At 34.0% G+C, this 27,296-nt stretch overlaps 1 protein-coding gene and 1 pseudogene across 1 annotated transcript in view; both read left to right on the plus strand.

Moving 5' to 3' along the window:
• Window positions 1-27,296, plus strand: part of NCAPG (non-SMC condensin I complex subunit G) — a 38,634-nt gene that overhangs the window by 3,155 nt on the left and 8,183 nt on the right. Inside the window, 11 exon segments of the mRNA XM_004432299.3 lie at window positions 678-823; window positions 1,114-1,198; window positions 2,197-2,389; window positions 2,863-3,012; window positions 7,456-7,596; window positions 8,152-8,275; window positions 9,516-9,605; window positions 9,941-10,120; window positions 12,424-12,534; window positions 14,846-14,965; window positions 20,587-20,805. Coding sequence (XP_004432356.1) covers window positions 678-823; window positions 1,114-1,198; window positions 2,197-2,389; window positions 2,863-3,012; window positions 7,456-7,596; window positions 8,152-8,275; window positions 9,516-9,605; window positions 9,941-10,120; window positions 12,424-12,534; window positions 14,846-14,965; window positions 20,587-20,805 — 1,559 coding nt within the window.
• On the plus strand, window positions 6,862-6,962 carry LOC147916399 (U6 spliceosomal RNA; annotated as a pseudogene).

Genomic DNA, 27,296 nt, shown 5'->3' on the forward strand with positions numbered 1-27,296 from the left:
TATTTTTCCATATATGCCTTCCACTTTTCTATGTATGCCTAGGTGTATTTCAGGCACTCATCTGTTTCATTTTTCTCTTTGTCCCTGTTACTAGCTTTATAATCAATTTTGATAATTGGTGATAGTTGGTATTTTTTGGTGTTAAATGATACACATAATAATATTGTGTAAAACATACATGTTTAATAGTCAATACGTACTTGATTATAAAGCTGGGGAAAATTTGAGAAGTAGGTGAATAAATATTTAAATACAGAAAATGGGTTGTGTTTCAATGAGTAAAACCAGAAGTTATTTCTTTTTAGAACTCATTAAAAATGAAAATAATGAACCCATTATAAAGCCATATCAGTTTAAAATAAACTGCCTGCTATACTAGACTTTCTACTAAATCCTAAAGAGAGCAAAGACATAATCTTAGTAATGGATTTTCCATGATATTGAGGGCTATTTGTTTTCAGTTTTAGCCTCCATGCTCAGTCCATTGACTAATTTCTTATTCTATTCTTTTTAAGGGAAGCTGGCAGAAAAAATCTTCAGCTAAAATTAAAGGTGTAAGACTTAAAAATGGTATCTTTATTATTTCAAAGATATTAAATATCAAAATGTGGGCTATCTTATGACTATGGTTAAATAATATTTATTTAGTGTACTAAAATGTATTGCTCTATTTTTAGCATATGCTACTTTGATTGAAAATGATTCAAATCCAGAAGTTAGGCGGGCAGTGTTATCGTGTATTACACCATCAGCAAAGACTTTGCCAAAAATTGTAGGGCGCACCAAGGATGTGAAAGAGGCTGTCAGAAAGCTGGCTTATCAGGTAAATAAGTCCACTATCTTGTGTAGGCATATTCTTACAAGAAGCCATATTCTTAAAATACTTCTGAAAAATATTTGGCACATAATAATGATTTCTTCAACTGAGATTTTTACAGATGGAGAGTATAGATAATTTTGGTAGAATCTTATTACATTAAATGTGCTTCTAGCTATTAATTTTTCTGGAGATTCTGGGTAATTTTCTTAGATTAAGGAAATATTACTAGTTATGAAATATATAAGCTATGTTGAATTTAATGACCATCTTTTTATTATTATTATCTCTTTAAGGTTTTAGCTGAAAAGGTTCATATGAGAGCTATGTCTATCGCTCAGAGAGTAATGCTCCTTCAACAAGGTTTTAATGACAGATCAGGTAAGACAGATATCTTTATATACAAAACTAGTGGATTTTGAGGTCAGACTTAAAAGGTTTAGGAAACAAGTGTCCTAAAGTAGGTCAAGTAAGCCCATCATTCCCACAGTCTGTTGGAATTTATTTAGGTGTATTGTATGGAAAACATTTCCTAGGGTTAAAGATCTTGATACTGGGAAGGAGCAGAGTTTGTTTCAATTTTCCTGTCTTTTACAGACGGAGAAACTACAGCTTAGGGTTATAGAGGTAATTTACATCAGAAGTAGCACAAGATCTCTTTTTAGCCCTCTCTTCTCCTTTAAAAAAAAATGCTGTCTATCCCTTTTGTATATATCTTGGTATTAATGTGTTCTGTGCATCAGAAACAGCAATTAGGAATGATCAGACCAGTATAATTTTACTAGGTTTTTTTTCTTTTTCTCTCTAAGACTAGAGAATCTGCTTACAAGAATGATAAGGAATGATATATTTTAACTTTCCAGTCCCCATGAGAAGGCTAAGGTGGCTTAATTTTGCAGTAGCAAGAACCTTGAGTTTGAAAACATTGTCAGAAGACTGATGACTAGAATGACTTTAAAAACTAAGAATAAGGTTTGTTCAGTGAACATGCTTCTGCGATTCACTACTGCAAATAGCGATCATCAGTAATAGATGAAGTCAGGCAACAAGTGTAATAATGAATATTATATAGTCTGGACTAACACTGGAAGCCCAGTGAACCTAGGGGAGAAGGAATGTGAAGATATTTTTGTAGGCTGTGGTAGGGGTTGGTATCAAATATTCTGATTTTTTCTATTTTTATTTGGAAGTGAGTATCATAGTGACTTGCAATATCACTACACTTTTATTTTTTCTTTAGTATGCATTTTTCTGCCTCTTAGTCTCTTCCCATTATTGTAAATATCAACTTGATGTTAACGTTAATTAAAACAGGCAAAATATGGGAAATGGAAGCTAGAGGAAGCCTCTGTTCACCTATGTTTCTAATGACTTAACAGATGCTGTGAAACAAGCAATGCAGAAGCATCTTCTCCAAGGCTGGTTACGTTTTGCTGAAGGAAATATATTAGAGTTGCTTCATCGGTTGGATGTAGAAAATTCTTCTGAAGTGGCAGTCTCTGTTCTCAATGCCTTATTTTCAGTAACTCCTCTTAATGAACTGGCAGAAATCTGTAAAAATAATGATGGCAGGTATATAGAGTATTCATTATTTCAAATGTGATATTGAGGAACTTCTTCAATTAAAATTAATCCCATCCTCCATTACTTTAAATTGTATCAATACTTTTTATCTACCCCTCTTTTGTTTTCTTTGCTCTGGTGGATGTCTTTTTTTCCCCTTGTGTAAGAACTCACTACTTTCTCAGAGACTACTTTAGCTGCATTTTTTTTTTTCCATTTTGTTACTTTGATTTTTGCATTAGCCTTCCATGGAAAGTCCAACAACATGTGTCCCTATTGTGTGTTTGCTCATTTGATTCTTTTTTATTTTCTTTTGGTCTAAATATTTTCATTCTTTTTTGGGTGGATAAGTTAATGACTTTGCAGTTAAGAGGATGGTGATTATAAATCAAGTCTGCTTATTCCCATTTTTCTACTCAGTTCAAATTTTTAACTGGATATTAAGATCTTGCTTTCTCTTATTCTCTCCCTTTTAAATGAAGGAAATTGATTTCATTGGAAAAATTAACTCCTGAAATTGCTTTGTATTGGCGTGTCCTTTGTGAATATTTGAATTCAAAAGGAGATGAAGGTGAAGAATTTTTAGAGCAGATTTTGCCAGAACCTGTAGTATATGCCGAGTATTTATCAAGGTAAAATTTTTTCCTTTGGTTTGGACTGTATGTGAGTTTTTGTATGTGTTAACCTCCCAGCCTCCTCCCTCAAAGTGATGCTTGATTGGGAATAAGTTACAAGCCATTTTTGGGGATAGACAGGAATAAATAGGTATGCACATTGAGTCTTTCTGAAGAATATCCCGTGCAGGTCAGTATACTGAAAGAGCAAAGTCAGTATGTTTAGGGGACAGCTCCTTAAAACTGTCAAGATGTGATTATGAACATTTCTCCATAAAGTTGGTAATGATGATATGTTACTTTTTGAAATTGGTTGACAGCCTTTTCCTAAGTGTCAGATAGTAAATATTTGAGAGTCTGTGGGCCATACTGTCTCTATCACAATGACTCAACGCTGCTTTGGTAGTGTACAAGCAGCCAAAGACAATATATAATGAATGAGTGTGACTATTTTCCAATAAAACTTTTATCGACTTTAGTGGATACTAAAATTAGAATTTCTGTGGCCGGCTGGGTGGCGTAGTGGTTAAGTTTGTACACTCTGCTTCAGCAGTACGAGGTTCACAGGTTTGAATCCCTGGCGTGGACCTACGCACCCCTCATCAAGCCACGCTGTGGCGGCATCCCACATACAAAAAATAGAGGAAGATAGGCACGGATGTTAGCTCAGGGCCAATCTTCCTCAACAATGACAAAAAATAAATAAAGAAAAAGGAAAAAAATCTTTGCTAAAATTGGAATTTCATATAATTTTCACATGTGTACATTTTCACATATATATATATTTCACATATACATTTTTAAATGGTAGTTAAAATAATATATGTAGGGCCGGCCCCGTGGCTTAGCGGTTAAGTGCGTGCACTCCGCTACTGGCGGCCCGGGTTCGGATCCCGGGCGCGCACCGACGCACCGCTTCTCCAGCCATGCTGGAGGCCGCGTCCCACATACAGCAACTAGAAGGATGTGCAACTATGACATACAGCTATCTCCTGGGGCTTTGGGGAGAAAAAAATGAGGAGGATTGGCAATAGATGTTAGCTCAGAGCCGGTCTACCTCAGCAAAAAGAGGAGGATTGGCATGAATGTTAGCTCAGGGCTGGTCTTTCTCACAAAAAATAAATAAAAAAAAATAATATATGTATAATTTTGTATAATCACTTATAATTACATGTAATTAAATATATAAATATATATTATATATAAATATATATAATATAAAAATGTAAGAATCTTAGCTTGCCAGTCTGTACAAAAACAAGCAGCAGGCCAGATCTTGTGCAGGGGCCATAGTTTTCCAAATGACAGGGTGGACCTTTGTGGCCGGTTTTAATATTACTTAAAACTGTTACTATTTGGCTTCTTGTTTTTTAAAGTTTTTTCAAAGTATACCTTTAAAAAGATTATTTCGATTACTCTGTTTTCTACTTATTTCACTTTAAAATTACACAAGTAAAACATGAATGTGTTCTTGTGAAAATTCAAATACAGAAGTATATAGAATAAAAATGTGGAATTTCCTCTTTTATCTAATTCCTCTATCTCATTGATCTCTTTAGAGTTAACAACTAGACAATTTGGGGTGTGGACTTCCAAACCTCTTTCTCTACATACACGTGTTAAGTGCATAATTTTTTTTAAATATAGCATATTATACATATTGTACTTTTTTCGACTACTGGTATCTGAGATCATTCTATGTTGATGCATACAAATCTGTCACAGTCTCAGCAACAGCTTATTCCATAGTATGGTGCCAACATCTGATTTCCTCCTCTGTTGGTGGACATTTAGGGTGTTTCCAGTTTTCACTGATAAAGGTGTGTTAAACTTTCTTGTTCATTTTTCTGTACATTTGGGATTTTGTGGGGTCGATTCCCAGAAATGGAATTGCCAGGTCAAAGGTTATATATGTTTCAATAGATACTGGTGTGTAGATTTTCAACTTTATGCTTTTCATGCTTTTTAAAAAACATTTCTTCCATATAATATGAATTTTGGGCCTGAATTCTCTTTGTATGAAATATAGTATTCTGCTTTTACTTATAGTGATCCCACATATAAGTTAGGGAGCAAAGCTATGAATGCATTTGAATTTTGTATGCAAAATATTGAATCTAGGATAAATGTCTTAAATGTGAGCCAATATGGAAACTTACAGCTTGAGCTCACAGTAACATCATGAAAAACATGTCTGACTCTACTAAGTGTTTTAATAGTAATTATTTCAGGCTTTAACATTTAATTAGAGTATTCAGGGCCGGCCCCGTGGCTTAGCTAGCGGTTAAGTGCGTGCGCTCCGCTACTGGCGGCCCGGGTTCGGATCCCGGGCGCACACCGATGCACCACTTCTCCCGCCATGCTGAGGCCGCGTCCCACATACAGCAACTAGAAGGATGTGCAGCTATGACATACAACTATCTACTGGGGCTTTGGGGGAAAAATAAATAAATTAAAAAAAAAAATTAAAAAAAAAAATAGAGTATTCATTATAATATTGTTTGGGCCATGTTGAAATGTTTCCAAAAGGAATGAATTTGATGCAATGTTTAATAATATATATTAATATAAAAGTAATAAATGCTTATAGAAGATAGAGAAAATACAAGAAAATATGAGGAAATATTAAATATTTAAATAACATCGGGGGGGATCCTCACAAGGACTGCTTCACAGATTGATTAATTCTTAGTAAAAATTGACATGTAAAGAGCTTGGTTCCTCTGGCTCTACAAGGTCAGGGATTTTTATATTTCCTTTGTCACTTAATCTGTGAGTTTTGAAATGAGTAACTTTAATCAACTTGTTTTTTCATTTATAAAGAGGAAACCTTTAAAAATCATATTTTAATTACTATTGAAAGAATACTTAAGAATTTTTATTTTTGGAGCAACATCACGAGACAGGATTAGTTTACTCAGGTACAGAAACCAAATTAAATGTAAAAATTGTTGCCTGATAACCTCAGAAATATATTTTCAGGCATTTTGTAGCAGGAAGAGTTAGTGACTCAGAACTCTGATATGAAACAATTTCCTGTTAAAGTGAGGTATTCACATAAAGAGAGAAATCAGGGATATTAAATGAGGCTTATCAAATTCGAATAAGAAAAAAGGACACTAATACAATTTTCAGAAAGCTACCTTAAATATATGTTCTTGGAGAGAGCTTTAAAAAAAAGACTTTCTTGAGTGGTGTCTTCATTATAGTGAATGTCTTTAAAAGTGGTTAAAAAGGGATGATTTCATGGTAATTAAAACTGATGGGTTCATTTTAAGTTGTAGTTATGCAGTTCAGGATTTGTAATCTATTAATGAAACAACTACTCTTTGAATTTATTTTAAAAAATACCTTCGGTCTTGGTGCTATGTGTTGTGCTAAAGCTGGGGTGGAGAAGTAGGGAGGGATTCAAAGATGAGTAAAGGTTTTTTATCCTGTCAGAAATCAGTCTATTGATTTTGATAATGATCAGTTTGGTAGTTTTCCTTTAGTTTCCTGCTAAAACCCAAAGGATGGGTGATGCCCTTGAAGCTCCTAATCTCATGGCCAGAAATTTGAGCTTTTATTTACTCTTGGGTATCATTTTGTAAGACAAATCAATTTATTCATCATACATAATTCTGCAGTTTCTATAACTTGATTTTTGTTGACATTTTAAAAATGGCATTTTTCTTCAGGATTGTTGTTTTTCATACTACTCCTGACATAGTTGTCTAAGTTGAAACTCTTAATTCTGCTTTTAAGTAGGCTTTTTTTGTCCCACACAAAGAAGGGAGACCTTCTGGTAGGCTGTTGAATATTATCTAAGTGAGGATTTTAAAAGATTTAATTTGGGCAGTGATAGTAAGAATAAAAGGGTAGTCGATGGTGCTTGTTTAGTAGCAACTACAATAAAATAAGAACAATACAGAGATTAGTAGGGCCTCTAAGCAAGGATAATACAAATTGATAACGCTATCTGTATTTTTCTGATTTTTTTAAAAGATCATTGTATTAATGGATTACTTGTGTAATTACTATTATTATTACTACCACTATTCTTTTAAACAAAAGAATAATGGCTAATTAGGGATGATGAGGGAAGACTAGCTCTTTATGAATAATTGGATTTTTGGAGAAGGGATTTAGACCTTTATAATTGAGAATACTAGCAACATTGAAATAATTAGTTACCAATTTGAGAGACGTAAATATGTACCTTTTGAAAATTTCCCTTAGGAAATTTGAATCTTTAATGAAAATAATTTTCCGGATTCTTTTGATTCAAGTCAATAAGTTTGTTTGTGAAAGTTCATGACAATAGCATAGAATTTACTCTGTAGAACAAATTAGTATAACATGGTATAAACATCCGTATATTTGGACTAATGTGAACTGAAAAAGACTCTTTTCTGACCTAATGGGGGAGCTGTTTAATGTTTCTCAACAGATTCTACATTTTATTAATTCTGCTTATTTTAGTTATATTCAGAGCATTCCAGTTGTTAATGATGAACAGAGAGGTGATTTTGCCTATATTGGAAATTTGATGACAAAAGAGTTTATAGGTCAACAATTGATTCTAATTATCAAGTCTTTGGATACCAGTGAAGAAGGAGGAAGGTAATGTCTAAATGTTAACCCTTGTTCTAATTTGCTCTTCTAATTTCCTGTATTGAAGTATATAGTCTTGTTATAATATGATTAAATATATTTAATCTAACTCTCTAAAGTGCTATAAAAGTTTTCTCTTTCCTTCTATATATGTAATTTATAAGAGGAAATATACCCTTTCTCTCTCTATGTGTATATATGGAAATATGTGAGTTCCTAATTTAATTTCTTCAGAATAAATCAATTAAATTTCAGATTTTTGCTTAAGAATCTCTATTTGTATTTATTACAGAGGGCTAGTAATACTATCTAAAAGATTTGATTCACTTCTGGTATTTTGTCATTTTATCATATTGATTTATTGTAGGGTCATTTATAAAAATTATTTTTTTGCAGAACATGAATTTTTGACCTGAAGTCTGTACATATATTTTTCTACCTATACTGATAAATATAAAAAGAACTGAGACAAATGTAATTAAGTCTGCAGAATAGGTGACATGTTACAGATAAAATGTGTTTCTACTGTCATACTGAAATTAAAATAGTTCTCTTTGAATGCAGGAAACGACTGCTGGCTATTTTACAGGAGATTCTTATTCTACCCACAACTCCAGTATCCCTAATTTCTTTTCTTGTTGAGATACTGCTCCACATCATTATAGATGATATTAGGAGAACAGAAATTGTAAGTAATTTTCTTCATTGTTGATAAAGATAAGAGCTTTTGGTCAATGACATTAAGGATTATCCTATCTTCTTTTCAGTACTTTTTGCTTTATTTGTCTTTAATTGCCTTTTGTTTTAGTTTTGTCTCTCTATCAAGTTTTTAAACTTCTTGAACCCAAATCTCTCTTACACACACACACACACACATTTTAAAAAAATATCTTCTTCCTTCTCTTAGCATACCTATCATTGTGTTGAATCATTTTGAAATAGAGCAGGTTAGGGAAGAGGTGACATGTGGGTATTGGTCACTAGAGTGTTTGAGAGCTGGCTCAAGTTATACATATCTGGGTTCAAATCTTCTCTGACACTTGCTGGCTTTGTGACTTTGGGCAAGTCATTTAATTCAGCCTTTTTACATGTCTGCAAGGTAAGAATAACAATAAAACTTACCTTTCATTGTCTAATGAAATAATATTCATAAAGAGCTTGGTAAATACAGAAATAAATAGTATCTATTATATTACTGTTTCCAAGTGTTCTTTTCTCTGGGGTAGCCAAAAAAGACAGACCTGTATCATTGCTTTTCATAAACTCATACACTCTTGGAGTTGCAAGTTAATTAAGAGGTTGTATTTTTCAACCTCTCCTTGTACATACATACTTATACATAAATCCCTTCTACAACATTCCCAATTAGTGGTTATCCAGCATCTACTTAAGTACCTTCATTCAAGATGCACCCTTTTTCAGAATCAGCCAACTCCAATGTCCCAGTGGCTCTGAAAGGAAAGTCTTTAGTTATGCTGTCATTATTTGTGTGTTATATTACCCAAAGGTAATATACCTTTCCTTACCCAAAGGAGGAATAAAAGAGTATTCTGTTTTTCTATATTTAACTCCTATGGAGCTGAACAAAGGAGGGAGTTAAGGATTTTAGGTAGAGAATTTTAGTTTTATGGTGCCTAAGATTAGATTACATTTCTGTTTTTCAAGCACTATATGAGAGAATTTACTTTCAATGTTTATGTGCCCCTTTACCTTTCCATAATCATAGTTTTTAGTCAGATATATTATTAGGTCATTTTTTTCAAAAATTGCCTGACATAGAATGTGTGCCATTTTTACTTGTATATTTTGCTGTATTGTTCAAGAGATTGTGGATACTACTTGGAGTTATGTAGCAGTTTAATGTCATTTTCTGATATAGAACATATTTTAAGCACATAAATACTCTGACTTATAACTTCACTTATCAGGTTACAGAAATTATCTCAGAGATTCGGGTGCCCATTGTTACTGTTGGTGTTAATAATGACCCAGCTGATGTAAGAAAGAAAGAACTCAAGGTAAATCTCTTCTAAATTAAAGAAATGCTTGAGTATAATGTATTTGTGCAAGTCTTTTATTTCCTCTTGCTGTACATTTTCAAAATGGTTCTCACAAAGTCAAATTATTGATTAACTATTAAACTATGCGAGTCTTTAAAAACATTATCAGATCATGTCAGTCTGATGGATTTGCCAATCTCTGTTTCAGGAAGACTACAACTTTGTATGTATATGCCTGACTGCTTAACTTCTGGGTCGTTGAGATGTTAAATAATACTCTTTAGTTTGCTACAGATTTTCATATTAATAGTTTTTGTTTTGTGTTTACACAATCAATTTATATCTTTCCTTAGATGGCTGAAATAAAAGTTAAACTTATTGAGGCAAAAGAAGCTTTGGAAAATTGCATTACCTTACAGGATTTTAATCAAGCATCAGAATTAAAAGAAGAAATAAAAGCATTAGAAGATGCTAAAATAAACCTCTTAAAAGAGACAGAGCAACTTGAAATTAAAGAAGTCCATGTAGAGAAGGTATAGATAACTTGTTCATACTAAATTTCAGCTGTCATTAATCATCTCAATTAAACCTTGTTTTCTTTCTTAACTCAGAAAGCTGCCACAATATATTCACTTTGGAGGGATTTTTAACAGTACCGTGGATTAATACGAAAATAATTTTTTTCCTCCTGTTCCTTTCTATTTTGGACTTTGAAAGGCCTTAATTAGCTTTAATTATTGTAGCTAGGACTTTGTTTGCTCCCTTGTCCTGCTAATTCCTGGAATCTAAAATCTTTCTTCCTTGCTAAGGAAACTTACTTTCCAGTGGTTTCCTTCTGTTTTGTTTTGTTTTTGTCTTGAATGGTTTAGAAAAGGAAAATGCATCCATTTATCCATCTTGCCCTTATTTGTGGAAGACTCATGACCTTTCTGTTGCTAGGAAAAGAATTTCTATGGTAACCATACCATTATACATGTATATTTTAAATCTTAATTACTCTTTTATTTTTAGAGAAACCTAAGTAGCTTTGTTATTTTGAAATACTGATCTTATATATCTATATCTAGCAACATTTAAAACTTAGTTTCAGCCGTCTTTTTTTTTTTTTTTAACTTAGTTGTATTTGATAAACTAGTCTTATTTTAACAGAAGATACAATGGTATCAGTTACTGTGATGTTAACTTGTTAATTCAGGAGGTCTTTTAGGATCTTGTCTTTTGTAGTAAATGTCCTTTATTGTACTTTTGGTTTTGGAAGTGCTGATTAGAGTATCATCGTAAAGAGAATGCTGGATAGGGAAGAGTTTACTATGCAGGAGTGTTTTGTAAGTTATGTCCTTGAGTTCTCTAGCCATAGACATCCCCACTCCCACACTCCATCTTCCCAGTGAGTATGCCTGAATTTTATTTTCATAGCTAGTAGCTTATTTCTTTTGTTTGATGAAGTCTGTGAATCATTATAGGCTTTTATATTTGAGGAGCAAATTTAAAGTGAAAAATGAAAATATAAACTGAAAAATGATAAACTGCTGGTCTCAGGAAAATATTAACAAAGGTGGTCTATCATGATTAATATCTGTTTAACTTGACTTGCTTTGATCATTTATGTGTTCATTTGTTCTATTTAAGGGTTACAAATCTATTACATTACAAATAGAGCATAGCATAATGAATGCTACGGTCAGGGAAGTATATGGGTTTTATGGAGAGGCATCTAACCCGCAGGTAGGGTGTTGTTGGCTTCCCCAGAGGAAGAAATGTTTTGACTTGAGGGTTGAATAGAAATAATATTAGCTAACAGTTACAGGATGCTTTTTCTGTGGTAGTCCCTGCTTCAAGCATGTCACAAGTGTGAATTCATTTGATTCTCCCTATAACCTCATGGGGTTGGTACTGTTATCCTCATAAGGGGTGAGTAACTTGCCCAAAGTCACACAGATAGTATATGGTAGAGACAGGATTCCAACCCAGGCAAGTGGCTTTAGGTTTGTGCTTTTTAAATGCACTCTGTGTTGTCTCTCCTCGAATTGTGAAGGGTATGTTATAGGTAGGTGGAACGACATGTGTGAAGGCCCAAAAGTTAAAGAACACCTGTTGTGTTTAAAAACTTCAGGTCCATATGACTAGAGAGTTGAGTGGGAAAGGTTAGAGATAAATCTGGGGGGAAAATTAAGGGCCAGGTCATGTAAGACCTTGTATAAGCAATATTTAAAAATTCGTGCCTTAGCCAAGGATCATGGTGAACTACTAAAGGGTTTTAAGTGGTAGGATGAGATTTATGTCTTAGAAAGATCACTGTTATTCAGGGAATGGATTGCAGTGTGATAAAAGCCTAGGCAACCATACTAGTGAGAAGACTGTTATAGTAATGTAGACTTGAGATGATTGCAGCCTGAATAAGATAATGATGGTGGATATGAAGTGAAGGGTTTGAGAAGTATTTAGGAATTAGTAACAGGGAGAAGAGTGAGTCAAGAATGTGTCCTAGGTCCTTTGGTTTGGACACCTGGGTAAATAGCAGTGATATTTATGGAGATAGCACAGGAGGAGGAGGGATTTGGGTGATGATGAGTTAGTTCCCTTTTGGATTGAGTTTGAGAAGCCTGTGGAACATACAAGAGGAAATTTCTTGTAGCAGTTTTATATGTGAATCTGAGACTTAGAAAATAGCTGGGCTAGCTCGTAGGTGGTAAATGGAGTTGTATGACTGGGTAAGATTGCTCAGGGAGTGTGTACAGAGACAATATGCCTTAGACAAAGCCCCCAAAAAACAAACATTTAAGGGATGGACAGATGATATTCTTATTAATGCTGAATATTTTGTGTTTCATTTTAGAATGATGCTGAAACATTACAGAAGTGTCTTATTTTGTGCTATGAACTGTTGAAGCGGATGTCTACTTCAACAGGTATAGGTGCAACCATGAATGGCATCATTGAATCTTTGGTATGTTGGTGGCCTTTGAGGCTTTATTTTAGCCCTCTCCTTCCTCATTTTATATGTTCCTTGGGGTTCAAAGAATGAAAAGATGGCCAAATGGTAAAAATATATAGTGGCTGCTTCATATTGTGAGGGTTAAATTAAGATAATATATGTAAAATACCTGGTATATAAGTCGTAATTATTCCTTTAAAAAGTTTGAAAAAATTATTTTATGCTGGAAAGAGATGCAGAATATCTTCATTCTTTGAATAGTAAGAGGAAATGCTGAAGCACGTCAGGAATATTTAAGTACTGGAATCCTGCTATATAGAAAGACTGTGAGAAGGTTACATTGTGAGCCCTGTGAGAGCAATTTGTTTATATATTTAAGGGACACTTTTTACTAAAGTAACCCTTCATAGGTAATATCCATTTTATTGACCATAGGGACATAAATACTGCAAGACTCTAGAACAACATTGTCTGATAGAAATATAGTGTAAATTACATGTACCTTTAAACTTTGTAGTAGCCACATTTAAAAAATTAAAAATAAACAGGTGAAATTAATTTTAACATATTTAACCTGATATATCCAAAAGATTATAATTTCATCATTTGCTCAATATTAAAACTATTAAGATATTTTACATTCTGTTTTTCATACTAAGTCTTAACAGTATATCTCAATCTGGAGTAATCACATTTCAAGTGTTCAGTAGCCATGTGTGGTTAGTGGCTATAGTATTAGATGGTGCAGCTCTAGAGTATTCTTTTTAACAGTGCTCCTCATCCAAAGCAAATTTTAAATGTATCCAAGCTCTTCCAGGATTCTCTCAAAATTGTTTTTGCTTGGGATTAGTGAAAAACAGCCAATGAATGTGATCTAAAATCTAGTTCTTTGGATTGTCATGAGTTTCTAGATTCAATAAAGAAGACCAGATATTGTTTACAACAGTCTAGAGGTGATTAAAACTAGATTCTACTAAACCATTAGAATTTAGTTTTATTTTTAGTGAAGCAGATGTCTAGTGAAAAGTGATGCTTTTAAAGTTCTACTTGTGTACTTTATATCTGGTCCTATTGTAAGAGAATGGTAAATTATGGTGTAATTAAGTACACAGTTAAAGTAGTAAATATGAAGACTGTATATATGTGGGAAAAGATACACAGTGCTGAGTGAAGAAAGAACACAAAATTAAATGATCGTAGTGATTTTAAGTATATGAAAACAATCTGTGTCTAAAGACTGAACGAGACCAGAGGGATGTAAATGAGTAAGGTATTTAGATACAAGAGTTATAATATTTTTATGAAATTACGAAGCTTTAAATAAAAATAAATTATTAATTGAACAAATATTTATTGAACATCTACTATATACTAAATGCTGGGGATAGAATATACAAAACATTTAGACTGCCCTCTTAGATCTGCTGGTCAAGTGAGGGAAACATGAATCAAATAGACAAGTGGAAGCTTATGCTATTGATAATTGCTATGAAGAAGAGCTATATGGTCATATGTGAACTTATAATAGTGGGATTTGATCTGTTAATGGAAAGTGACCTTGATCTGATATTTGAGTAGACATTAACTATGTGAAAGAGGGAGGGAAGAATGTTCTAGATCTACTCTCCAATACGGTAACCACTAGCCACATGTGGCTATTAAAAACTTGTGGCTATTAATAACTAGTCCAAACTGAGATGTGCTCTAAGTGTAAAAGTACATTGGGTTTCAAAGACTCGGTACAAATAACAGAATGTAAATTATCTCAATTTTTAATATTGATTACATGTTGCAATGATAATATTTTGGTTATATTGGGTAAAATAAGATATATTAAAATTAGTTTCACCTGCTTTTTACTTTAATGTGGCTACTAGAAAATTAAAGATGACATGTGGCTTGCATTATATTTCTACTGGACGGTACTAAATGGGAGGCATCAAAATCAGACCAGTTGAATAAGCAGAGAGCAAGAGGTAGCATGGTATGACACTGGGAAAGACTACACAATGAGGTATATGTCATATTAAGAGTTTTATCTTTGTCCTTTGAGCGTTGGGAAGCCATTGAGTCCGTTTTAGAAGGTGGAGGGGAGGTGACTCATAATCAGACTATATTTCACTCTGGCTATATTCTTGTTTTAGCAATTTAATATTTGTCGTTTTTTTAAACTGAAAACTGACTTCTTTGATTTGATAGACAATATGGAAATGAAGTAGATTTGCAAACTCGTACAGAAACTATCATTTTGACCATGTTTTTAATATACTATGGTACATTTCTTGTCCTGGTCAAAATTATTTTAATTTCTAATTCATTTTAGATTCTTCCTGGAATAATAAGTGTTCATCCTGTTGTAAGAAATCTGGCTGTTTTATGCTTGGGATGCTGTGGACTACAGAATCGGGATTTTGCAAGTAAACACTTTGTGTTACTATTGCAGGTAGGATTTATCTTGTGACAAAATCTTGACTGTACTTCCTGAAATAAATATTCAGAATCTTGATGATAATGCTAATACTCTAAATTTAATCTAGTCTGGGGCTTATTGATGAAGATGATTATTATGGCTGACTTTTAGGAACTTGATGTTTTTTATCTTTTGATTTCTTATTAAAACTTCTTTGTAGAAAAAAGATGAACTATCAATTATTTAAGGTATTTTAAAATTAATCATATAGCAGATATTTATTAAGTGCATATTATATGCCCAGCATTATTCTAGGCTTAGAAAAAAATACAATAGGTAATGGGAAAAAAAAGACGACAAAAGTTGCTGTCCTCATGGAGCTTACATTCTAGAAGAGGAAACATAACGAAAAATAAACAATATATAATATGTCAGAAAAAAATAAAGCAGAGAAGGGGAATAAGGAGTGGGAATAGGGACAGGGAGCTGTTTTGTCAGGAAAGGCCTCACTGGCAAGTTGAAATGTGGGTCAATACCAGAGGGAAGTGAGAGAATGAACTATGTAGATATCTGGATAAGAGGTTTCCAAGGAGAGGAAAGAGCAGGGGAAGGGGCCCTGGGGTAGCTCTTTGCTTCACATGTTCAGGGAGCAGGAGAACATATGGCTGGGGCAGATTAAGCAAAGGGGAGAATAGTAGGAGAAAGGGTTTGCAGGCAGCGGGATGTCCATATCTTCCAGGGATTATAGACTGTAAAGATGTCAGCCTTCACAGTGAATGGGATGGGAAAGAATTGGAGGATTTTGAGTAGAGGATTGTTACAATCTGACTGGGTATATATAGTGTTGGCGTAGACCAGGGATTGGCAAACCTTTTCTGTAAAGGGCTAGAGAGTAAATATTTTAGACTTTGCAGGCCATATAGTCTCTCTCATCTACAACTCTGCTGTGTTAGTATGAAAACAGCCATAGACTATTGTCTGTGAATGAATAAGCGTGGCTTAGTTCAATAAAATTTTATTTATGCACACAGAAATTTAAATTTCATATAATTTTCTCATGTAATGAAATACTATTTTTTAATCATTTAAAAAGGTGCAGTTATTCTTAACTTGGGAGTCTGTACGAAAGCAGGCAGCAGACTGGATTTGGCCATGAGCCATAGTTTGCAGATCCCTGGTTATTAACTGCAGGGATACAAGTATGGAAGCAAGGATACTTGTAAGGAAGGTATTGCAGTAATCCAGGGAAAAGATGATAATAGCTTGGACCAGTGTTGTAGTTTTTGGGATTGTGAGAAGTGGTGGTTATCTGATTTTGTAGATGATGTCTATGGAATTTGCTGATGAATCTGATGTGGCATGAGAGAAGGAAGTTGAAGATAAAAGGATTTTGGTCAGAATAACTGGAAAGATGGAATTGCCCTTTCCTGTGATGGTGAAAACAGAGGAACAGGTTTCATTGCAGATGGATGAGATAAGGAGTTCAGTTTTGGGCATGGTAAGTGTGAAGTTTGAGATACAAGTGGATAGTAGGCATTTGTATATGAGTTTTGAGATAGGAGAGAGAGGTCCAGGCTGGGGAGATGAATCTGGAAGTCTTTATTTTATAATAGCATCCAATGCCTAGAGACTGGATGTTACCTGAGGAATGAGTGTAGATTGAGAAGAGATCTCAACTTTGTAGTTCCCTAGGGCTCGAGCAACATTTAAAGGTGGGAGGGATAGTGGCTGGGCCGGTGGCGTAGCAGTTAAGTGCGCGTGCTCTGCTTCAGCGGCCCGAGGGTTGGCAGGTTTGGATCCCGGGCGCGCACCGACGCATCGCTTGTCAAGCTATGCTGTGGTGGCATCCCATGTAAAGTAGAGGAAGATGGGCACAGATGTTAGCCCAGGGCCAATCTTCTTCCACAAAAAGAGGAGGATTGGCCTTGGATGTTAGCTCAGGGCTGATCTTCCTCACCAAAAAAATAAAAAAAAATAAAAAAAATAAAAGGAGAGATAAAGAGGAACCAGTAAAGACTAAGTTGAAGTAAACAGTAAGGAGAGAGTTTGATGTCCTAGAAAGCAAGTGAAGACGATGTTTTAAAGAGGATAGAATGACCCAGTTGTCCAGTGCTGGTGACATGTTGACAAGGATTCATAATTGACCGTTTTTGGCAAGTAAGGAAGTGTTTGGTGACTGTCATGAGAGTAGTTATGTGGAAAGCAAAGTCTTATTGGAGTGGACTGAAGAGAGAATTATGGGAGAGGAATTGGAGACAGCCATTGTAGACTACTGTTTCAAGATTTTATTTTCTGTTAGGAGTAACAGAAATGGGGTGGTAGCAAGAGAGTGATATGGGGTAAAAAGAAGAATTCTTAAATTTTAATTTTTTTTAAGATGGGTAAAATTACAGCGTGTTTGTATACTAAGAAGGACCCAGTTGAAAGGAAAAAAGTTGATAATATAGGGAAGAGAGGGCAGTTGCTCGAGTGCTGTTGAGTAGGCAAGGGGGCATGGAATCTACTGTACCAGTGGAATGCATTTGACTTTTTAACTCCTTTGGATGTTGGTCTTGAACATTTGGGCCTACCTTAATTTGGAAAATATACTTCTCTTCTCTTCCCCATGTAAAAAGACAATGTGATTCATGTAGGGTCTGGTATTGCCAAATGTAATGGAATAAAAAAGCTGCAAGGAATTTTAATGCAAATTGCCTGCCACCAGGTAAATGGGAGTGCTTTGTGTACTCAATTTGAAAATACATGTGACAACAGGGATCATCATCATTTTCATGAACAGATTATTTTAAAAAACTGAACTCAACCAATAGTTGAATTTTTCCCCAACATAAAACCCTTATCTTGAAGCATCCTTTAATGTTGCATATGACATTGCCAAGAAAAAAAAAAAGAAAAGCATAAAATTGGAGAGAACTTGGGGAAGTCATGTGTTCTGGAAATAGTCAAACCACTGTGGCTTGTATTAAAGGAAGAAAATTAAAACCACACTTTTGTCAAAAGACAATCCTTAGGAATTTCATTCAGGATTTTGTTTTAATTTCCTCTTTTGGAGCACTTGGCATCTAATCAATTCATTTAGTGTGCAATGATGAAATTCCTGATGCTGCTTTGTTTATACTTATCATCCCATGCTGTTGTTAAAGAAAAATTTCTATTGTGAGATCCTTTTGGAAACTTGGAATGTCAGTATTATCTTTAAAATGGTGTGAAGTTTCTTTCTCAGATGAACAGGAAGAAAAATCTTGGTACTTTGTCCAGATGAATCATTTATAGTGGTTGGCCATACATCTAGTTTTGCCCTCAGGTGCAGAATGAACCCTCTGTGTGTTATAGAGAGTTATTACTTTTTACACCAGCAGGTATTGGTATCAGTGAGTCTGCTAGTAATTCTAAAGGAAGTCGTATTCACTATTGTGAAGTTTATTGGCTTCATAGGCACCTAGGAAATAAAATCCTACATTTTCAAAGAGGTTTTGTGAAGAAATTAAAGCAGGAAGTTCTCTACTTGAGTTTCCTGGCTTTTCTAGAAGATGGATCTTGAAGTGCTAGATTGATTCCTGGTCATTACTTTTTTTTTAAGTGAAAGAAAAATCTTACTAAAACATTTGATAGTGAAGTGTTTGTTTATGTCTAGCTTACTAAGTAGTTCTTTTTGGCTTTAAAAATGAGGTAAAACATTCATTAAGATGCCCTAGATACCATTATAAATGCTGCTGAAAAATTATATGTTGTTGTAGTCAAGTTGGAACTCTGATAGAGGAGATTGAAGGTAGATAAATACATGAAATTTCTAGTACCACAGCAAAAGAAATGCCACAGAACTCTTTCTCAAAAGATATTTATGTTCACTTGACCTTTAAAGATGAAATGTGGATTTTGATCCTTTTCATTTTTGCTGACATAACATCAGTAATAAGTGCTTTAGTCATTTCAGACAGAAGAAATGCAGTATGAATTTAATGCTTAAGAGTGTCCTGGAGGATTTTGGAGTTATTTAATATTAACTCATCCTCTACTTGACAGAGATAGCTATAGGATCCTTGATACCGTTTGCTCCAATACAGTTTTCTGTAGTGAAAAGGAATTGTCAAAATCAAGTTGATGTGAAAGATAAATGAATGTACCTAATCAAGACTGTTCTACAATTTTACCTTATTTCAAATCAGATCAGTCAATAGCAGCCTTGTCATGGAATTAAAGTGTACCTTTTTTTTTTTTTTTTTTAAGTTTAACCAACTTTGAGATCTAAACTTTTTTCAAGACTATTAATATTTGCCTGAAAAAAATAACTAGATATATTTTTGTAAATTAAAAATGTTTGTGAATGATATCAGATTCAAATGCAGTAAAAAATAAATTGTATGTGACATTTTGCCTATGTTTTTTATTCTGGGGTGAGGTTTTAAGCTTTTATCAGGTCCTCAAAGGGGTTCACAATCAAAAGAAGTTAACCACTGAATAGATTCAATTATTTATCTTTATAAAGGTATTTTCAGGGCTATCAGTGAAAGATTTTACATTAAGGGACAATAGCTATCTTTTGGGGGAGTAAAAAATCAGTTCTTTTTTATCAAGTTTTATTAATAAAAATTAAGTGTATACACACTTGCTAGAAAGGCAGGAGAGGGAAGTTATTTCATTTTAAAATCTTTCTTAAATAAATATCCAATATTGAGAGCTGTTGCTAGCCAGTAAGGAACTGAGAAGGGCAATGAAAACCAAGTTACTGCTGAGAGAGTAAAGCACGTTTAGAATTTGTAGAGAACAGTCATGACAGTACATTCTTATAAGCATTTGGCTTCAGCAGATTTGCAGGTCTTGCCATAAGAAAATATGTAATAGATATGTTCTTGAAATTTCCTTCCAAGTTTTGTAATTTTGAGCCATTTTTCTTGATTCACCGATTTGATCAGCTTGCCAGGTGGTTTTTATTCATGCTGAAGGCTAAGCTATATAGCTAAGTAGTTTATCAATGCCCAAAATTTAAATGCGTTAAAGAATATAGTAAATCTTCATAATAGAAATATTCAGCTCTGTTTTTTTCATGGCTTTGATATTTGGTATGTAGGAATTCAGTTTTCTTAACTCAGGATAGACTCATACAAACTGCTGGGTTTTATGGTTCACCTCCTTTTATAAAGGAGTCCAGTTCATTGAAAACTGAATTCACTATTAATGAAATCTGAATTTATTGAGCTAATAGAAAAATTTATCTTTAATGAAACTTGATAACCTAGAAGAGTACTGATATTCTAATGAATGCTTTTCATTGGTTAGAATGTAATGTTTTTGTCTTGATAGGTGGCCCAGAACAATTTCAATATAATTGAACAGTTTTTTTAGATCTTAAAAAATAATAATAAAACCACAATTGAACATATTCATTCTTTTTTAAATAAAAGGAACAAATAATATAATTGAGCCTGACTCTAGTTCCGGGAATTTTTGGACTTTTTCTGAAGGAAATATAACTCTGAATGTTAGGATACAAATAAAACTTGCATTTTAAAGTTATTATTTTTATTAATTTTTGAAAAAGTCTTATGTAGACTTGACACTGTTGAAATTAGACTAAGAAAATAATTTTATGTAGCATAAACAAAATTAAAAGTTTACTGACTTTACTTTTTTTGGTGGGGGATATTTCACTTTAGGTTTTGCAAATCGATGATGTGACAATAAAAATAAGTGCTTTGAAGGCAATCTTTGACCAACTGATGACATTTGGGATCGAACCATTTAAAACTGAAAAAATCAAAGCCCTTCAAAGTGAAGGTGCAGAAATAAACACTAATGAACAACAAGAGTTAAAAGAAGCTGAAGAGACAGCCAAGAATGTTCTGAAACTCCTTTCTGATTTCTTAGATAGTGAGGTAAGAAATAATCACAGCCCTATTATTATGAAATGTGATTTTCAGCATGTATATATTTATGCTCTTTATATTTTTTGGGCTGAAATTTAAACTTGGCCAACATTTAAAAAATTTCCCTTTTGAATATCATAATTAAATCCCACTTTCACTTGGGCTTTATACCTAGTTTCTCACTATAAAATTGCATGTGCAGAGAATTGATGTGTAAACAAAAATGAAATGACTTAGAGGGGATTGCCATTATTTTTTCATAGTTTTTCCTTGTCTTTGTGATTTATGACTTAGTTTTTTCCCCAAGAGTCTTAAGAAATAATTTTACATTGGGTAGGTAGAAGGTCTAAGATAGGCTATGGGATTGGATCTCTTTTCTTAAGGTACTCTTAAACTACAGTACATTTTTATAGCATATATGAACATTTAATTTAAAAATTTTTTATATTTTTATTGAGGTGAAATTGACATTAACAGTTTTAAAGTGAACGATTCATTGGCATTTAGTACATTCACAATATAGTGCAACCACCATCTCTAATTTTTAAAACATTTTCATTATCCCAAAAGGAAACTGTACCCATTAAGCAGTTGCTCCCTATTTCTCTTCCCACCAGCCCCTGACAACCACCAATCTGTATTTTGTCTCCTTGGATTTAACTGTTGTGGATATTTCACATAAATGGAATCATATAGTATGTGACTTTCTGTCTCCTTTCTTTCACTTAGCTTGTTTTTGAGGCTTATCCATGTTGTAGCTTGTATCAGTACTTTATTCCTTCTTATGGCAGAACAGTATTCCATTTTGTATATATACCACACTTTGTTTAGCCATTCATCCATTCGAGGATATTTGGCTGTTTCCACCTTTTGGCTGTTGTGAATAGTGCTGCTATGAACATGTATTTTATTTGAGTACCCATTTTCAATTCTTTTGGGTATATACCTGGAGTGGGATAACTAGGTTGTTTAGGATTCCCCCCAGGTAGTTATTTAACGTATCCAATACCTCACATGTTTATCCTTGTTTTTTTTTTTTTCCTAGTGAGAACATTTAAGTTCTTCTCTCTTAGCAAATTTCAATTATACAGTACAGTGTTATCAACTATAGTCACCATGTTTTACATTAGGTCTCCAGAACTTATTTTTTTTTATTGAGGTATAATAAAACTTATTCATCTTATTACTGAAAGTTTGTACCCTTTTACCAATTTCTCTGTATTTCCCCCACCCCCTAGTCCCTGGCAACTGCTTTTCTACTCAGTTTCTATGAGTTTGACTTTTTTTTTTTAAAGATTTCACATATAAGAGATACCATGCATTTGTCTTTTCTCTGTCTGGTTGTTTCACTTAGCATAATGTCCTCAATCCATGTTGCTGCAAATGGCAGGATTTCCTTCCTTTTTCTGTCTGAATAATATTCCATTATATATATATATATACCCCACATCTTCTTTATCCATTCATTCACCGACTGACAGGTTATTTCCATATCTTGGCTACTGTAAATAATGCTCCAGTGAACATGAGAGTGCAGATATCTCTTCAGGATCCTGTTTTCATTTCTTTTGGATATATAATGAAGTGGGATTGCTGGATCACATGGTAGTTCTATTTTTAATCTTTTGAGGTCCTTGGCTGTCTTTCCATTTATTTAGAGTGTCTTTAATTTTTTTCAGAAATGTTTTCTAGTTTTCAAGGTACAAGTCTTTTACTTCCTTGGTTAAATTTATTCTTATGTATTTTATTTTGTATACTATTATAAATGGAATTGTTTTCTTCGAATTAGAAGTCCAGTGTGCTGTGCATTGCACAACAGAGCCAGGGTGGAATTGTTTTCTTAATTGGAATTGTTTTGTTAATTTTCTTTTTGGATTGTGCATTGATGTTGTATAGAAACTCAACTTTTTTTTTGTATGTTGATTTGATTTTGTATCCTGCAGCTTTGCTGCATTCATTTATTAGCTCTTGTAGTTTTGTGTGTATGTGTATACTCTTTGGGGTTTTCTCTATTTAGGATCATGTCATCTGTGAAAAGATATGGTTTTAACTCATTCTTTCCAGTTTGTTTGTCTTTTATTTCTTTTTCTTGCGTAATTGCTCTGGCTAGAACTTCCAATACAATGTTGAAAAGCAATGGTTAAAGCAGGCATTTTTGTCTTGTTTCTGATCTTAAGGGGAAAGTTTTCAGTCTTTAATCATTGAGTGCAATGTGGATTCCTCATAAATGGTCTTTATCATTTTGAGGAATTTCCCTTCTATTCTTTGTTTTTTTTAAATCATGAAAGCATGTTTAATTTTGTCAAATGCTTTTTCTACATCAACTGAGATGATCGTATGGGGTTTTTCTCCTTTGTTTTATCGATGTGGTGCGTTGCATTGCTTGATTTTCTTATGTTTAACCACCCTTGCATTCTTGGGATAAATCCCACTTGGTTATGGTGTGTAATTTTTTTTTTCTCATTTTTTTTTATTGATGTTTTAATAGTTTATAACATTGTGAAATTTTGGGTTGTACATTTTTGTTTGTCCATCACCATATATATGTCTCCCCTCACCCCTTGTGCCCGCCCCCCATGCCCATTGTCCCTAGTAACCAGAATACAGTTTTCTCTGTCCATGTGTTGGTTTATATTCCACATAGGAGTGAGATCATACTGTGTTTGTCTTTCTCTTTCTGGCTTACTTCACTTAACCTAATACCCTCCAGGCCCATCCATGTTCTTGCAAATGGGACGATTTTGTCTTTTTTTATGGCTGAGTAGTATTCCATTGTATATATATACCATATCTTCTTGATCCAGTCATCAGTTGAGGAACACTTAGGTTGCTTCCACTTCTTGGCTGTAGTGAATAATGCTGCAATGAACATAGGAGTACATAAGCCTCTTTGGATTGTTGATTTCAGGTTCGTTGGATAGATTCCCAGTAGTGGGATAGCTGGATCATAGGGCATCTCTATTTTTTAATTCTTTGAGGAATCTCCATTGGTGTGTAATCTTTTTAATGTATTTTTGGATTTGGTTTGCTAGTATTTTGTTGAAGATTTTTATATCTGTATTCATAAGGGAAATTGGTCTGTAGTTTTCTGGCATTGTCTTTGTCTGGCTTTGGTATCACTGTAATATTGACCTTATAAACTGAGTTAGGAATTATTTCCTCCTTTTCTGTTTATTGGAAGACTTTGAGAAAGATTGTTGTTAATTCTTTTTTAAATTTTTGGTAGAATTTGCCAGTGAAGACATCTGGTTTTGGGCTTTTTTTTGGGGGAGGTTTCTATAGACTTATTCAATCTGTTTATTGTTATAGGTCTGTTCAGATTTTCTATTTCTTCTTGAGTCAGTTTTGGTAATTTGTGTGTTTCTAGGAAATTGTCCATTTCATCTAGGTTATTTAGTTTGTGTTCAGTTGTTCATAGTATTCTCTTATAATCCTTTTAATTTCTGTAAGGTCAGTTGTAATGTCCCCGCTTTCATTTCTAATTTTAGTTATTTGCATCTTCTTTTTCCTTTGTCAGTGATGCTGGTGGTTTGTCAATTGTGTTTATGTTTTCAAAGAACCAACTTTTGGTTTCATTGATTTTTCTCTATTATTTTTCTATCTATTTTGTTTACCTCTTCTCCAATATTTATTATTTTTTCTCCTTCCTTTCCTCTTTGGGTTTACTATGCTCTTCTTCTTTTAGTTCCTGAAGGTGTAAAGTTAGGTTATTGATTTGAGATTTTTTGTTTTTTGAGGAAGATTGGCCCTGAGCTAACATCTATTGCCAATATTCCTCTTTTTTTTTTCCTTTTTTCTCCCCGAAGCCCCAGTACATAGTTGTATATCCTAGTTGTTAGTCCTTCTAGCTCTTCTATGTGGGATGCCACCTCAGCATGGTGATGAGCGGTGAGTAGGTCTGCGCCCCAGATCCGAAGTGGAGAACCCTGGTCCGCCAAAGCGGAACATGCGAACTTAACTGCTATGCCACCGGCCAGCCCGAGATTTTTTTTTAACGTAAGCATTTACTGCTGTAAATTTCCCTCTGAGCACTGCTTTTGCTACATGCCATAGGTTTTGTTGCGTTTTCATTTTCATTCATCTCTAAGTATTATCTGATTTCCCTTTTATTTTCTCCTTTGACCCATTGGTGTATAGGAAGAGTATGTTGTTTAATTTGCACATATTTGTGAATTTTACAGTTTTCTTCTGTTACTTCTCTCTAGGTCTAGTCCATTGTGGTTGGAGAAGATACTTTGTATGATTTCATGCTTTATAAATTTATTGAGATTTGTTTTGGGCCTAACATGGGGTCTATCCTTGAGAATGTTCCATGTGCACTTGTGAAGAATGTGTATTCTGCTATTGTTGTGTGGTGTATTCTCTCTGTTTGGTAGGTCTAGTTGGTTTATAGTGTTGTTCAAGTCCTCTATTTCCTCATTGATCTGTCTAGTTGTTCCATCTACTACAGAAAGTGGAGTATTGGAGTCTTCAATTATTGTAGAGCTGTCTATTTCTCCCTGCAGTTCTGTCAATGTTTGTTCATATATTTTGGGGCTCTTTTGTTTGTTGTGTATATGTTTATAATTATCTTTTTGATGAATTGATCTTTTTTAGATCAATATTTAATGTCCTTTGTCTCTTGTAACAGTTTTTGACTACAAAATGGCAGAAATAAGTCCTTCCTTATTCGCAGTTTCTTTAAGTGTAAATGGATTAAGCTCTTCAATCAAAAGGCAGAGATTGGCTTTTTAAATTTTGAGTTATTAGCCAACTGATATACTAACTTCCTCTTGGGAATTGTCCAGTACTGTGGGCTTGCTGACATTGCATAGGTAGGAAAACTATTGAATATGAAAATTGTTTGACAGTAAGTGAATGAATTTTGTTTTGTTTTTTTTAATACATTAATCTCTTTCTGGCTAAACTAGATTCTGTGACTTTGACTTTATTTGTCATCACTACTAAAAAATCTAGGCTTCCTTGACTATCCTCTGGGCCATAAGTAACAGTCTTTTACATGCTTTAAAGACTTGTGGTCCTGTCCCAATTCAAATCCCCGCCATTGGTCTTTGGATGGATTACTATTGTTAGCAGGAAAGTATGTCATAGTTCGAAATTTTTAAAGGGTGGGAGGCCTTTGGAGTTATAGACCTGTAGACTTGTGTTCTGGTTGCATCCGTGTGAATCTTCAATAAGGTATTTACTGTCTCTGCTCTGTTTTCTTGTCTGTAAAATGGGGATAATTATGCCCATTCAGTGGAATGGTTCTTTAATTCAGTCAGCAAATATTTGAGGGCTAATTATATGCCAGTCACTATATGCTCTTGAGACTACAGTCCTGAGTGGAACAGTCTCTGCCCTCATGGTGGTTGTGAGCCCTAAATGAGTCAGTATGTGGAAAACATACCAAGCCCTAGCACTTAATCTTATCGACCCCTATATCTTTCTTATTTTTGAGTATTGAAAAAAATTTTGAAGTAGTTCTTATATTTACTTATTCCACTCTTCACTTCTTTCTCCTTAATTTAGACTTGTCTTTCATTCCTAGATTATAACCCGTCAAGATAATTTTCCTGAAATCTCATTAAATCTTGTTTCCCCACCCTTTCAAAACCTTCAGTGACTCCATATCCTGCCTCACTAAGGTTGAATTTCTTTACCTAATTTTCAAAGTCTTTATAATCTGATCACTGAGTAAACTTACTTTCCATCAATAATAATAAATAATCTCTCACATTTGTGGAGGATTTACTGTGTGGATAGCACTTGCAAGAGCTTTACATGTGTTATTTCTTTATCCTTGTAACTGTCTTTTGTGTTAAGTACTTTTATTATCACCTTTCTATATATGAAAAAAGCGAGGCACAAAGAAGCAACATACACAGGATCATGCAGCTAGGAAGTGTCAGAGGCTTGAATTTAATTCAGTATCATTAACCAGTATTTTTAACTACCACTCTTTTATACCCGTACCTCCATTTGAATACCACAATATCTTTTTTTCTCCAAAGAAGGGGGATTCTTTTTTTTGAGGAGGATTGGCCCCAAGCTAATATCTGTTGTGAATCTTCCTCCTTTTTTCTCCCCAAAGCCCTAGTGGATAGTTGTTTGTCATTGTTGTACGTCCTTCTAGTTGCTCTGTGTGGGACGCCGTGTCAGCATGGCTTGATGAGTGGTGCATAGGTCTGCACCCAGGATCCAAACCTGTGAACCCTGGGCCACCGAAGCGGAGCGCATAAACTTAACTGCTGTGCCACCAGGCTGGCCTCATCCGCTATATCTTCTTTTCTGTTTTCTTCTCTAGGTTTCTTTGCTTACTCTTTCTAGGAATGCCTTTTTCTTCTGTTCACATTTTACTCATTATTCAGATACACTGCCACTCTCACCTCTGGAGTTTTCATTTATAGACACCTTCCTCTGATGGCAGGGACTGTTACTGAGGGTTTTCTATATCTTAGCACCATGATAAGCATTTAATAGATACTGTTTTAATTTTTGGTTTCACAACATTTGAAAGG

The sequence above is a fragment of the Ceratotherium simum genome, chromosome 8 (genome assembly GCF_057802395.1).
Source record: "Ceratotherium simum simum isolate JZ-2026a chromosome 8, ASM5780239v1, whole genome shotgun sequence".
Lineage (NCBI taxonomy): Eukaryota > Metazoa > Chordata > Mammalia > Perissodactyla > Rhinocerotidae > Ceratotherium > Ceratotherium simum.